General features: G+C 42.8%; 1 protein-coding gene and 1 long non-coding RNA gene across 5 annotated transcripts in view; one reads left to right on the top strand and one right to left on the bottom strand.

Annotated features, from left to right (window-relative positions):
• Positions 1–888: 888 nt before the first annotated feature.
• On the bottom strand, positions 889–11,028 carry HS3ST1 (heparan sulfate-glucosamine 3-sulfotransferase 1). Of its 2 annotated transcripts, none has more exons than XM_035102086.3 (2): positions 10,861–11,028; positions 889–2,119 (listed from the first exon to the last, which is right to left on the bottom strand). In XM_035102086.3, the coding sequence occupies exon 2, from the start codon at positions 2,013–2,015 to the stop codon at positions 1,089–1,091; it is 927 nt and encodes a 308-aa protein (XP_034957977.2). In that variant the 5' UTR covers positions 2,016–2,119; positions 10,861–11,028; the 3' UTR covers positions 889–1,088. The 2 variants fall into 2 exon arrangements, with proteins under 2 accessions (XP_034957977.2, XP_060135051.2); XM_060279068.2 differs by lacking the exon at positions 10,861–11,028 and adding an exon at positions 10,666–10,688.
• Positions 11,029–11,040: 12 nt separating this feature from the next.
• The window catches only part of LOC148687260 (uncharacterized), a 53,621-nt gene continuing 51,268 nt past the window's right edge, over positions 11,041–13,393 (top strand). Inside the window, exon 1 of one of the 3 annotated variants that reach the window (XR_015946936.1) lies at positions 11,041–11,404. This is a non-coding gene — a long non-coding RNA (uncharacterized LOC148687260). The remainder of the gene's footprint in view (positions 11,405–13,393) is intronic. The other 2 variants (XR_015946934.1, XR_015946935.1) reach the window with 2 other exon arrangements.

Below are 13,393 nucleotides of genomic sequence, written 5' to 3'. Positions count from 1 at the left end.
TACCTTTGTTCCAAAGGATGTGATGTGTACCTGCAGAAGCTAGTCACAGACATAAGGGAGTGATAAAGGGAGAGACGTAGGATGCAGGTGAACATATGTGTGTGTAGACTGTCATCCACAGTTGTGGCTGTGTTAGGGTGTTAAGATACAGGACAAGGGACTCACCTGTAAACAGGGTCACTAGGCTGGATGAAACTAGGTTGCCATCACAAAATCTTTAGGGAACTGTGAGGTCAGGACATTTCTTCATTGAATTGTGGGCACAAACCTTCCCTTAGGCAGAGTGCTCGGCTGTGAAAATTTTGACATGGAAAGCCACTCCCATACCAATGCTAGCTAAGAGCTTAGTTAACTGACCATTTTATTCCATCTTATGCTTTGATTTGATATGACCGTAATGATAAATAAAGCTGTGGCCATTATGCTCTGAGAGTGCCGTCCATCTTCTTATTGCCAACCACAAAACTTCCATTTTTGCAGATGGTTGTGTTTCCTCTGATCACTTTGCTTCAGGATACAACAGACCACTGAGAGACCAAGTCCTGCCAGTGACTTCTTTGCATTTAAATGTGCCTTGCCCATAGAGTCAACCATTTGCTTCTTAGGCCTGGGAATCTCATGATGAAAAGCTTTTGACAACCATTGTCAACATGATACTACTACAGTAACATGATTTTTTTGTAAGATTGGTTAAGAATTCTCTAAATTACTGTGATACCACCCAAATGAAGATCATATGAAGTATCACTGAGACCTTGGAGTTGGGGAAAGGGGAAGCAGATATTGCATTTTTAAATGTATTTTATATCCACATAATCTCAAGATACTTTCTTTCATGAAATAGTTTTCCCCCCTCATATAGACATAAATACAGTGTTAACTATGAAAAACATTACAAAAAGTGTTTCTGTTTAATTTAACAAGTAGAAAAATATTACTAGCTTACATGGCAATTATGACTCTAATATTGTACAGAAGTAATTCATAGATTTTACAAATAAATTATATCGTAAATGCCCTCCTTTGCTAAATGTGCCCTGGAGCATTTAGGCACACCAGATGCTTGTCTCTATAACTTAGGACCACATTCAGTGCCAGTCAAATGTTCTGCCAACAAGCTCAAAGAATTTCTGATTAGGTTCACGAAAATATCCGCGTAGCTTTTCAAGTAAAATTGGATCTACTTTGGGGTGTGCTCTTCCTTTTGACTCATGTAAACACCTATCCCTGCCACTGTCCCTTAAGCAGTAAAACCCTTTTGTTTTATTGAAGTAAAAGTTTGAAGCATTTATCTGAGGTGAGAGATTCAGAAACCTTTCCACTTTGACTACCTCTGGGAAAGGATCTTTGATTAACTTATCCCCATCAACAATGTGAATGTGATCCAGAGGAAAATATTTCAGCCAGTTTTGCATGTGAAAATAATACAAGCTCCTGTTTATTGCTTTGTAGTTGATGTTGAGTTCACCATCCTTAACCAGGAATTCTTCGATGGAGGGATATAGCTTATGTTTTTGCATGTGATTAAAGAACACTTGCGTATAGTCTGATAGCACTCTCTCTGTTGGGTCTCGTAAGATAAGGAGCAATCGGATAAGTTTGTTCATTCTATAAACTCTTTCAGGCACTTTTAGTGAAGTGAAATATGCTGGAGTTTTCTCCACTGTTATCTGGTATGGGTACGAGAATGGCATTTGGCTCACATACCATTGCAATCCATTTGAATAATGCTCTTCCCAGTCAAAGAAATGGACTTCGCTTTCTGCTGCAGCCATATCCGGATGGAGGCTTAGCATCTCTAGTAAGGCTCTTGTTCCACCTTTCCGTACACCAATGATGATAGTTTGTGGAAGCCGCTGGAGTGTCCCATTGAGGTGGATGCTTTCTTTGAGGTCACTTTTCCTAAAGGGCTCTTTCTGAGTAGCAGCCTCAGCTTTAAAACTGGCAACAGGCCCAGAAGGAACTGCCCGAGGTTGAACAAAAAGCAATGCTGCTCCCAGCAGAAAAACAGCCATGACAAAGGTCCAGTCTTCTCTTGCACTACCAGCAAACAGGACATGAAGAGAACATCACTAGGAAGCTTTTTGTGCAAAAATGTATTTCTTAAGCAGATGATTCACTAGGAACATAAAAGAAAAGAAAAAAAGCAGGTTATAAATGTCAGTTCAAATACTGCACCTGTGCTCAGTATTATTTTTACTTGACCATTAGAGCTAAGAGGTTTTCTCTAACTTTCTTGCACTTAGGAATATTCAACCACCCCTGGGAGAAATATATGGTATTTACTACACATTTAGAATATCATAATTTCCATTTCAGGTATTTCGTGAGGATCACAGCTACAAGAAGCAAATCTGCTCTGTGCCCGTATTCTCACAAACATTTAATATAATAATAAGGTGAACACAAGTAGCTTGTCTATTGTATCTCTGGGTCTTTGGGAACCCAAATGGAAAATATAACATGCAGAGGGATAGCCATGTTAATCTGCTGCACCAAATACAACTAAGAGTATTGTTATATATTTAGGAGTAAAACATTTCCAGAAGTGTTGGACGTGGGAAAAATGGTTCCCTGCCAACTTTCATGGGGGGAAAAATGAATTTTTTGGGGAAAGAAGTCACTTGAAAGCTTATGTTGTGGTGGCCATAACTACAAGGCAACACAATCTCTTGGTGGCAACAGCACTGCTGAAACCCAGCACTACCAGATACTGTACTCACTTCCATGGATTTTCAAATGACTGGAGAAACACTGGTAATACTGAGAACACCATGTGCCAAGTGCTAGAGGTCACCACTTCTCAATACAATGCATCTTTAAATAACTACTGCATTGTTAACACACCGCTTGTGGCCATCTTCATATTCAGTTCAAAAGCCACTGGTAGTTTTACTAGATGTTAACATCTAGGGCAGTAATTCTGCTGTTTCAGAAATGATATATGAATCTACAGTATATGTAAGTCTCTATATAAAGGTTCTTAACAAGCATTTAAGAAATCAAGATTAACATAACTCTCTTCATTAAGGCAGCTTGGAATATATTTTTGTGCATTCTTCAATGCACTCCCTTAAGGGATTCCACACAGTAAAGTGTCAGAGCAGTGGAAATGAGCATTTATGTAAATGGAAAATTCCTAAGAAAGCCCAGCACAATCACATTTGACTTCAAAAGATGAAACTTCTAAGAAGAACAACAATGAAGTAAATACGTAGCTGAAAGGGAAAGTCAAGGGGGTCAAGTTGCTCCAAAATGCTTGCAAGTTAGTTAAAAATCACAAAAATGAACCTCGGCTAGAACACATAACACAGAGATGTAGGAAAGGTACTTTCAGGGGACCTCAGTACAGGGAGCCTCCGCCCATCCTCCACACCAGCACCTCAACCAGTGAGAGGAGCAGCAGCTGGTCAGGTGGGGGAAAGGAAGTTAGCGGGATGGAGCAGTTAAGGCTCAGCGATGTAGGAGAGCCCTTGCTCCACCAACAGGTGGAGGGGAGCAGGCAGCCGCTTCTGTCACCTGATTTAAGGCGTGCGCCTAAACGTAAGGTTGGGGGCGGCGTTTTGGGGTTCCCAAGCTCTTATGCTGGACGCGTAACAGGAGGCATCCACTCCCGGATTCTGTGAGTGATTGAGAGGTCATGTTCTTTACCATCTTTGCGCTGTAAATACTATGCACAATAAAACTTTTAAAGACAGCGCAGACTCGGGCGTTGTTACTCAAGAATAGCGGCAACAGCACCCTTACAGGTACTATCAACCTGAAGAGAATGCAAGCATGGTTAACAATCAGAGTCAACAAGGCTAAAAAAAAAGGCACTAAGACTTCCCTGAGAACGTGAAACCTTTCCCCAAATGTGGAGTTCAAAAAAGAAACACAAACTCTGGCGAAACAAATGTTAAGAAAATAAGAAAGGCCATGCTGGATCAGACTAGAGGCCTATCTGGTCTAGCCTTACTGCAGTGGATAACCAGATTCTTAAGGGAAGTCCATCAGCAGAACATGAGCACAACAGGATTCACTCCACTCATGTTCCCCAGCAATTGGTACTCTGGTGAATGCTGGACAAGTCAGGCTAGATAAGCACATAATTAAGCTATAAAGGTTTCCTGTAAAATACTATTGAAAATACCACTGATATGTGCTTGCATATGATGTTGATTGGGATGTTTAGAAAAAGCATACAGGTACACAGAAAAGTCCATTAACATTTTAAATATGTATTCAGTTTTTAAGAGCTCAAATACTCCTTTAACCTTTGGCACACTTTTTCTCAAACTCTCATTCTCTCATTTTTTCCCCATTGCAGAGACAATTGTGCACATCTTCCTTACACATCTAACAGAAATTTGCTTCCTCAGCTTTGCATCATATCAACAAGCATTTCACATACAGAAATCTTGACAAAATAAAAGGGGGATCATGGCAAAAACTGTGATTATACACAAAACTGCATCACCCTTTGGGGTGGCAAGACTCAAGAATTCATTACACAAATTCATGGCCATGATATCTATATGAAACCCCCCAGGTTCAGTGGCAGCAATGCTAGCTAGGAATACCAGCTGCTGGGAAGCAAAAGCAGGACAAGAGCAAATGCCTTCAATCCTGGCCCTCTTCTAGGTTTCCAACAGGCATCCAGGAAGCAGGAGGCTAGATCCTGCAGGGGTCTTCTTAGGACACAGCCGTTTCCTTTTTCCTCATGAGAATGAAGAGCAGTCACTCTTCTGGGAAAACTGAACGATGCAAGTCAGGCGTATTTTCTTTTAGGATTTTTGAGTAAATGCTTCCCCTGATCACAGAACTGAGTATTGCTCATTGTACTGTATATTAAACCCCAGTGACATCATCAGGAATGCAGATCAATGCTCCGTGAGAAGTGGTTACACAGGGAACTAGGCATAGGGCCTTCTTGGTAGTGGTCCCTGTAAAAAACCCTCCCATCAGAGATGAAGGAAATATACTATTTGCCTTTTAAAAGACATCTGAAGGCAGCCCTATATAGGGAGGTTTTTAATGTTTGATGTTTTATTAAGTTTTTATATCCATTGGAAGTTGCCCCGAGTGGGCTGGGGCAACCCAGTCATATGGACAGGGTACAGTAGTAGTAGTAGTAGTAGTAGTAGTTGTTGATTGCCTGAATAATGTAGGAAAGCAGTAGTAGCAAGATTGTCCTGGTGCCTCAGAAAGCGCTGTCCGATCCTGAACAGACATTTGGCTTAACGACAATTTGGCTTAACTGGGTTATTGGTATGTGTGCCAAACTAGTTCGTTCTATTTAATTCAAATATTAACTTTCTTCCTACTCAAGGAAATATATACAAAATGCCAACTGTTTGTGCAACTGCTAGGACATGATTAACAAGATATATGCAAAATATAGCTTATTTGTTTCCTATATAATTACAAGTTACTGTAAATTATGGTATTTTTATCGGGACCCATTTAGAAATGCAGATTCTTGTAAATTATTATATCCTCAAGGAATAAAATAGAACAAACAACTAGCAGATTTTGTTTGGTATGATATGTTTTATTCAGAAATCCATTATTTCTATATTTAAAACATTCAAGAGAACACTTCAGAATTGGACTATTTGTGGTTTCAAAACCCTGCCAGCAGAAAAATAGAACTCGCAGTACAACCAACACAAAAAGTACTTTCAGAGAGAACTGCTCTTGAAATGAACAGTGGGAGACATTGGGTCGCATCCAACAATGCTGTTCCACTCATACAACACACTTCCACTTGCACAATGGAATTTCCCCTTCCTCTCCTCCTGCCATGCACCTTCAAATGTGTTTCACAGCATTGGAGACTCTCTGGAAGAGATTTGGGGTGTGTGCATTGGGGAAACACAAGAAGGGGAAGTTGTATTGCATGAGCCAAACTCCACTTATGCAATGTTGGATACAACCCAATCATTTTGAGAATCAAGAGTATTTTGTCCGACAGTTTTTTTCAGTTGTACCCATGAGAAGGCTAATTAGCTAGGATTTCACAGTCTCCACGATAAACGATTAGACTTATTTCTAAGGGTCACTTCAGAAGTTCTGCAGTGGCAAATCTGTCTTTGCAACTAAGGACTGCTGCACATATTACATTATAGGTGCATAAGATGTTTGACATATTTATTTTATAACATCATTTATGCAATGCATTCTTTTTACAAGGCAGCTTACAGAAAACCATAAAATAGTGTAATACAACAAACTATCAAGGCAGGATAAAATGCAGAAAAGTTAGCATGTTTATTATTCATATTCCACTTTTCCCATTCTATTTTGATTGGATACTTGCCTCCCCTCCATTTCAGCTGCTAAGGAAAACAGTAAATGAAAGAAGTCAACCTCTTTCAGAGACTGAGGATCAGTACAGTATTGTCAAGCACAGGATCTTCCATTTTTACAGTGAATTTTGCAGTCACCAACGAGAGCTTTAATATGATGGTGAATTTGTAAAAAACCTGTGAATTCAAAGGGATCCATTTTAATTCTACTAGATCTGGCTTCTACCTAGTCCCCATAGAAAAGGAGTGTGTGTGTGAACTTTCTGTCCTTTTTGGGGTGTGGGGAGGGCAGTTGAGGAGAGAGGAGTAACCAGGAGATTGGTGGTCATGGCACTTCCCTCAAAATTCCAGATGTTCCTTTGGGTCCAAAAAAGTTGGTGACCTAGGACTAGGTTGCTTTTTGCACTTAAAATCGAACCTGGAAACAAATTAGTAATGAATGAAGGCAGTGTAAAATTAGTGTAGTGTGCCAACGGCCTGGAACTTCACAACATCCTAGTGTGAACATGACCAACCATGAGCTGGTTCAGATGTAACACCAAATCATGGGTTAGGGACATGTGCACGAGCCTGATTTCCACTGCTGGTTGTAGAGCAGGACAATCCATTGCTTGTGAATTCAGCAAATTGTGGTTTGCCTCAAATAAAGAAAGGAAGTAGGGAATGACTGTACTCAAAGGGAAATGGGCACAGCCAGGTTCACGTAAAATTAAGTTTTGATTTTGCATTTGAGTCACCTCAGTGTACAATAAAGGAACGAAAGCCAGGATTAGCCACATATTGTCAACTTTCTATATGATTGCAAATCCAGATTTGCTGCTGCTAAAGTCTGGAACAGCCTTGGGCTATTTACTATTTGAGGAGTTTCACAAGTTCCAGCACTGACATTTTATGGCTGCCCTAAGGAAAAACACACTTAAGATCAGAATGTCCCTATGTTGTTTTAGCATAGCCTCCCAACAGCTATGGTCCCTTCTGCTATGGTACATAAGACATATCCTATGCAGAAGTACAATTAAGAGCCTACATTTATTAAATGCTATTATAGGCAAGATTCCAATCATGCCATCTTTTACATTGTATACAGTTTACACTTTTTAGCCCATTAAGAATAACTCTGGGATATTGCAGTATGCTCTTGACATCAGTACTGCAAAAGTCCCAAAATACAGGCTTTCCTTAGCTTCTCATCTCAACAACATTTTTCCGAAAAATGGCTTTCCCCCTCCACTCAATCTATACATTTTATCCTAAGTGTTCTTTTATTTTATTTTTTGCAGAAAGATCCAATCGTATTTGTGAATGAGAACCAAGTTGTGAAGTACAACATTAACATTTCAATCTTAAATATATGTGTGAAAAGCATCTCCCTGAATTAAATGGAACTTAGTGAAGGCAAACTGACAAATGAATATCATGTCTGCGGGGCAGACTAAGGGCAGAAGAGCTTTCATCTAAAGTTTGTTTGAAATGTATTATCAGCTCCACACAGCTACTTTGGAAACCAGGGAAGTGTTCTGAGATTATCAGTGCTCCTCCTTTCCTCCCCATATAATTTCACTACACCTGCTTTTACTACCTCTGTGAGGAAAGACACAGAGATTATTAGTTTAAAAGAGTTGGTGTAATGCTGTGGTTAGTGTGCCAAACTGGATCATGAAGCTCACTTGGGCCAGTCACCATCTCTTAGCCTACCCCACAGGGTTGTTGTAAAGGTAAACTGAAAGAACTATGTACACTAACCTGAGGTCATTGGAGGGAGGATAGAAATGTAATAAATAAAATGAAAAAGACAAAAAAGTGATGCTCATCCATGGAGCTATTTTTAAATGTCAGCAAATAATGTTGTTTCTTTAAAAAACAAACAAACAAACAGAAGTATTTCTTCTTCATAGAGAAAAAAAACACACCAGCTATATTAGAACAAGGACCTCACAAATATTGCACACACTGACATATAATAAGGGTGCCTGTTACAGAGTCAGACTACTGACCCATCGAAACTTGCACTACTGCAGTGACTCTCAAATTCCTAGCACCCAAACCCAAAATCCTTTAAGCATAAGTTTACACATCTTCTATGTGTACAACAACACTCTGCTATAGTGGGTGGATTTACACATAAGAGAAACACAGGGTTCCTAACTCTGTCTCTTAGTGGCAATGTGGGCACCACTGCAGAGGAGAATTCATGAACACCTGGTTGTGGTTAAGAGAACGTAACGCAAGAATAATGTGCAAAAAATGTCACCCAGACTGAGGACCAGACAAAGGGGACTTCGGCACTATCCAATGCCCAGTATCAGCAGTATGGTGGCTGACAAAATAATACATAAAAATGCTTCTCAGACTTCGTTTTGTTTGAAAGGCTAGAAGAGATGATATTATGCAAATACTGTTGTTAACATCGCATATCATCATCAGGAGACTGATACTAGAGATGGTGGTAACATAATAGTTAGGGTGATCCCAGATTATCTGACATTCTATTTATTATAGATGTTAAAATGGAGCTGGAGGCCAGGATTTTTACTGTTTCTCTGCCATTGCAATACAGTAATGCCTTAACTGGATTTAAAGCAAGTTGACATTAGGATGAAATTATATCATGTTACACAGTTGCGCCATAGAGCTTAAATTCAGATCTGAACAAACTCTCATATGTGGATACATAACATGGGGACATACCGGTAGCTAAAGCTAAGCCAAACAGAATTTAAGAAAAGATACACTGAAAGACTCAATCTTTGGCAACTGAGACAACAGGTTTGCCATGTTTCATTTCTGTGTAACAATTTTTGGTGCTGTATCCATCTGCTTGTGAAAAGATGAGTGTGAAATTCACCTTCTGTCATCTTCAGAATACTGTGTTCTCTCATACAGGCCATGAAGAAAACCACCAGCATATGCTTAGGATGGATTTGCAGTATGGAGACTGCCAAACATAACAGAACTAAGATAGCAGTATCACCAAGGAAGTTCATGGACTAAGGAAGAGCCACCTTAAAAGCGCCCTGGCTGGGTCATAGATCTGAGACATACATTTGAAAAACACCCAAAGTATAGCATTTCTTAATTTATCATCACTCACATGGATTACCACCTTCCAGTGTGCGGGAATGTGAATGTATCTCTTCATACCTGTGGCTCTTAATTACACAACTATAATTCATTAAATTGATAGTTGCTCGCTAAGCTGGCACCACACTCTCCTCCTTTTCTTGCAACTACAGTCCAACTCAGCTATTTTTCAAATACAGTATGCTGATACTCATGGGCTGTTTCTCTTCACAGGGGATAAAGGACAGAGTTTCCTCTTTGACACAAAGAAATATCTAAGTGGCTGTCCGCTGCGACTACACACCACTTGAACATCTAAGAAAGCCAAAGGACTCCGTAATTTTGCTGCTAAGGGACAATGGCTGCAATCCTAACCCTATTTACCTGGGAGAAACACACACACACCCCGGATATTTATAGGACTTATTTCCGAGCACAAATGGTTAGGATTGTGCTGCTAGCTCCGAATCAGAAAGTTCTCCAATTCTAACCTTATCTCTGCCAAAAACTCACCATCAGGCAAACCACCCTCGTTTCAGCAATATTGATTTACCCGGTAGGGACTGCAATTAGAGCGTTTCTGCGGGACATTCCGAATGTTCTAAAACTGCTGTGCAAATGCCAGGGATTTTTAATAGTTCCGGAGAAGGCGGTTTGGTGGCAATTTCAGTTTCATACACCTGTCCAATGAAATCAACTTTCTCTTGTGAACCTGTTTCGGATCGAGTCTCGCTCTCCCCTCTTGCATTGGGCTCCCTTATACCCCTTACAGCGGGAGCGGGGCAGGGGGGTCAAGTGTCGGAGAGATCGAGGCCGGTGAAAACCCCCAGCTGCTGAGAGAAAGCCGCGAGCGCGCGCCCAGCAGCAGCAGCAGCAGCAGCCCAGTCTGGCGCGCGCCCAGCCGCTCGCGCAGGTGCTCTTGCTAAAAGTGATCTCCGCAGAGTCGCCGCCAGCGGGTTCTCCTCAGAGCTCTCGGTCAAGCTCGCACTCCCCGCGGCTCGTGTTCGGCAAAAACCAAAGCCCGCTTTTCGCCGCCCCATTTGCTTCCCCCCACAGTCGTATCTGATTCCCTCACACCACGCAGTCCAGCACTCCTGTTCCGCTTCATTCTGCTCTTTGTGGGGTTTTTTTTTTTTGTGTGTGTGTGTGTGTGTGTGTGTGTGAGAGAGAGAGAGAGAGAGAGGTGAAGGGAGTTGTTAATGTATCCCTAACGCATCCCTAACCGCCAGCCTTCACCTCCCTGTCGCCGTGTGTATCGGGCACACCGAAACCAACCTAGTTCCCCGCTCGCCTCTCGTCTCGCCCGAGGTATTACCTCACGGAATGCTCCGGTCCGGAACCCGCTACCTGGGCCGGGTGCGCGCGCGCGGACCATAGCTGCCAAGTTTTCGCTTTTCTCGCGAGGAAGCCTATTCAGCATAAGGGAAAATCCCTGTAAAAAAGGGATAACTTGGCAGCTATGGCGCGGACGCCCCAACTTCGCCGAGTTACCTGCCTGGAAAGCGCTCACCTGGGGCAGGAAGCAAGAGCCGCGTCCCGTTCCGCGTGTCGCGCTCTGGCGAGGTGAGTGGCCGCGCGGCTGCGGTGGCTTCTGTGTGGCGCTCGCGCGCGAGAGAGAGCGCAACTGACCAGGTAGGCGAAAGCAAGACGGACGCAGCAGCGTCGGCAGCGAGAGCCCCAGTGCCAGGCAGGCAGAGCGAGCGAGCTCATCCCGGAGGGGCGGGACCAGGCAGGCTGGGCTGGCGCGGCGCACGACGCGTCGAGGCGGCAGGGGAGGAGACGGAGGAGGGCGCTCGGACTGCCCGCCTCGTTCGGCTCCAGGCGCCGCCGGCTGCTCCTCGCCTTCGCCGCGCGGTGTGGGGAGCCGCTTCCGGAAGAGGCCGCAGAGTCGCGGGAGGGGCCTACGGAGATCTCGAGCGGCCTCTCCCGACCATCCGCTCTCACGGGCTGAGGTGAAGCCTCTCCTCCTTCTCGGCAGAAACCACAAGGCTGGTTCCCCCTTCCAGGTCCTTGTTCGGTCTAGAGAAGCATCATTCAGCCAGGCCAGCTTCATGGTAAACCCATGTGTACAGTACTGCACGGCTCCTTCTCTCCCCCTCAGAACCGAGTCCTCCCAGTCCTAGGCCTTTGCCGCCAGGTCAACAGGTGTGTGACAAGAATCCCAGAAGGAGCCTTGGGCAGGAACTGAGAAGCAGTTAAAGGATCCTTTAGCTTAGGGCAGGCTTCCTCAACCTCGGCCCTCCAGATGTTTTGAGACCACAATTCCCATCATCCCTGACCACTGGTCCTGCGAGCTAGGGATCATGGGAGTCGCAGGCCAAAAACACCTGGAGGGCTGAGGTTGAGGAAGCCTGGCTTAGGTGCTGCTTCTGCTATTCCATGGCAGCTGTGCTATCTCAGCTCACCTTAGTTCAGACCCCATGCCATGTTTTCTCTCAGGGCATCCTCAGCGCCTTTGTTGTTGCTGCTTTGACTGCTTCAGTCACTTGTATCCGTGTCCTCCTGGTTTGTAAGATCTAGCAAAGAGAAGAGGACTAGCTGGATCAAGGAGACTATTAGTACCTCTTGAACAGATCGAATGATCCCCAGCCACATGAAAGGGGTGGCGGTGACACTATTTTCCTTAAAATAAGCCCTCTTTGGGTTGCGACGATCTTTAAAATTCTAGGCTGGTTGCCACATGCCTCCTCTCTGGGCAAGGTTCTGGAGGAGCCAATCTGATCCAAATGCTCTTGGCTGAAACTGATTCTCTGGATCAGGATTCAGACCTGCCTACAAACGGTGGTGCTGGGGGCCCGTTGGTGAGCCTTATGGAGCCTTGAGTTCTGCAGAGTTCATTTTGATATGCCAAGCTATTTAACATCCACATGAAACCACTGAGTGGGGGCACCTACAGCTTTGAAGTGTGTTGTAATCAATATGCTGAGAACATACAACTCTCTCCTTTTCATTGCAAGTAGGTTTGGCATAGGATGTGCGGAGCCATGAGCTGTAGGCAAGAACAAACCTTAAGGAGAGAGCTTAACCAGGAGCCTGAATTCAGGTGACACACTAAGCCAATCCTTGGCTTAGCTCAGCACAGCGCAGGGGTAAAAATGACACAGTGGTGGAGGAAAGCAAAGGAGTTACAAGCTGATCTCCCTGGAGCTTGTGTATTTGCATGGTCCCAATAAGCCATAGTTTGACTTACCATGTCTGTTGAATAGCATTCATTGTCAGTTAAGCCATCATGTGAAAGCCACTTACTAGCATCTGTTTAGGCTCAGATCCATTTTTGGAAGCTATGCTCTCTGCCATCAGGAATATCAGCAGCTCTTATTCCTACTGAATCCAGGTGGCCAACAATTAAGGCAAGAGTGATTGTGCTCAGTTAAAGTAGGGTATATTTTAAAAGTTGCTTCTGTGCCTATTGAGACTCAATACATTGTTAATATTTTCTGTCCATAGCAACTGTTGTAAAGTTGCAGTCCTAAACATGCTTATCTGGAAAAGATTTCAGTTAAAAAGTTCTCCTTTTTATAGCAAATGTGTTTAGGATTGAGGTGCAAATGAGGAAAGTATGATGAATAAAACCTGGCAAGCAGTTAAGGGTGGTAGCATCAACAAATATCCAGAGACGGTTATTTTTCCAAATCTGGGTTTGCTTCAATTATATACCATTTAAAAATGGCATGTTCCTGAACTATATTTGTTCCGTTTCCTGACAATTTAGTTTTAGGTACAACTGAGGAAAGTGTCATATTCACGATTTCTCTTCAACTGTTGTATTGAAACTGACTGGAATTTATGTCTCCCAAGTGTGTTTTCATGATATAACTCCCTGATGTGAATCTTGAGTTGTCTTGAAAAGAAGGGCAAACTTTGTGGCTTTAGAGAAGAGATTTGGGTCAACAACTTTATAACAAAAAATATATAATATTTTACCCAAATTCAAGTTATTGAAAACATGCCACACATACATTTTTGTGCAAAATTTTAAAAAGTCAAGCTTAATAGAAACAAAACAAATGGGGAAATTCTCCCCTTCATGCTGAATAAAAAAA

This window comes from Zootoca vivipara, chromosome Z1 (genome assembly GCF_965207765.1).
Source record: "Zootoca vivipara chromosome Z1, rZooViv2.hap1.1, whole genome shotgun sequence".
Taxonomy (NCBI): Eukaryota; Metazoa; Chordata; class Lepidosauria; order Squamata; family Lacertidae; genus Zootoca; species Zootoca vivipara.
This window is presented reverse-complemented; position numbering and strand designations above follow the sequence as displayed.

Bases quoted from the DNA above. Each gene is read 5' to 3' on its own strand.
- HS3ST1 (XM_035102086.3), bottom strand. From the start codon at position 2,015: ATGGCTGTTTTTCTGCTGGGAGCAGCATTGCTTTTTGTTCAACCTCGG.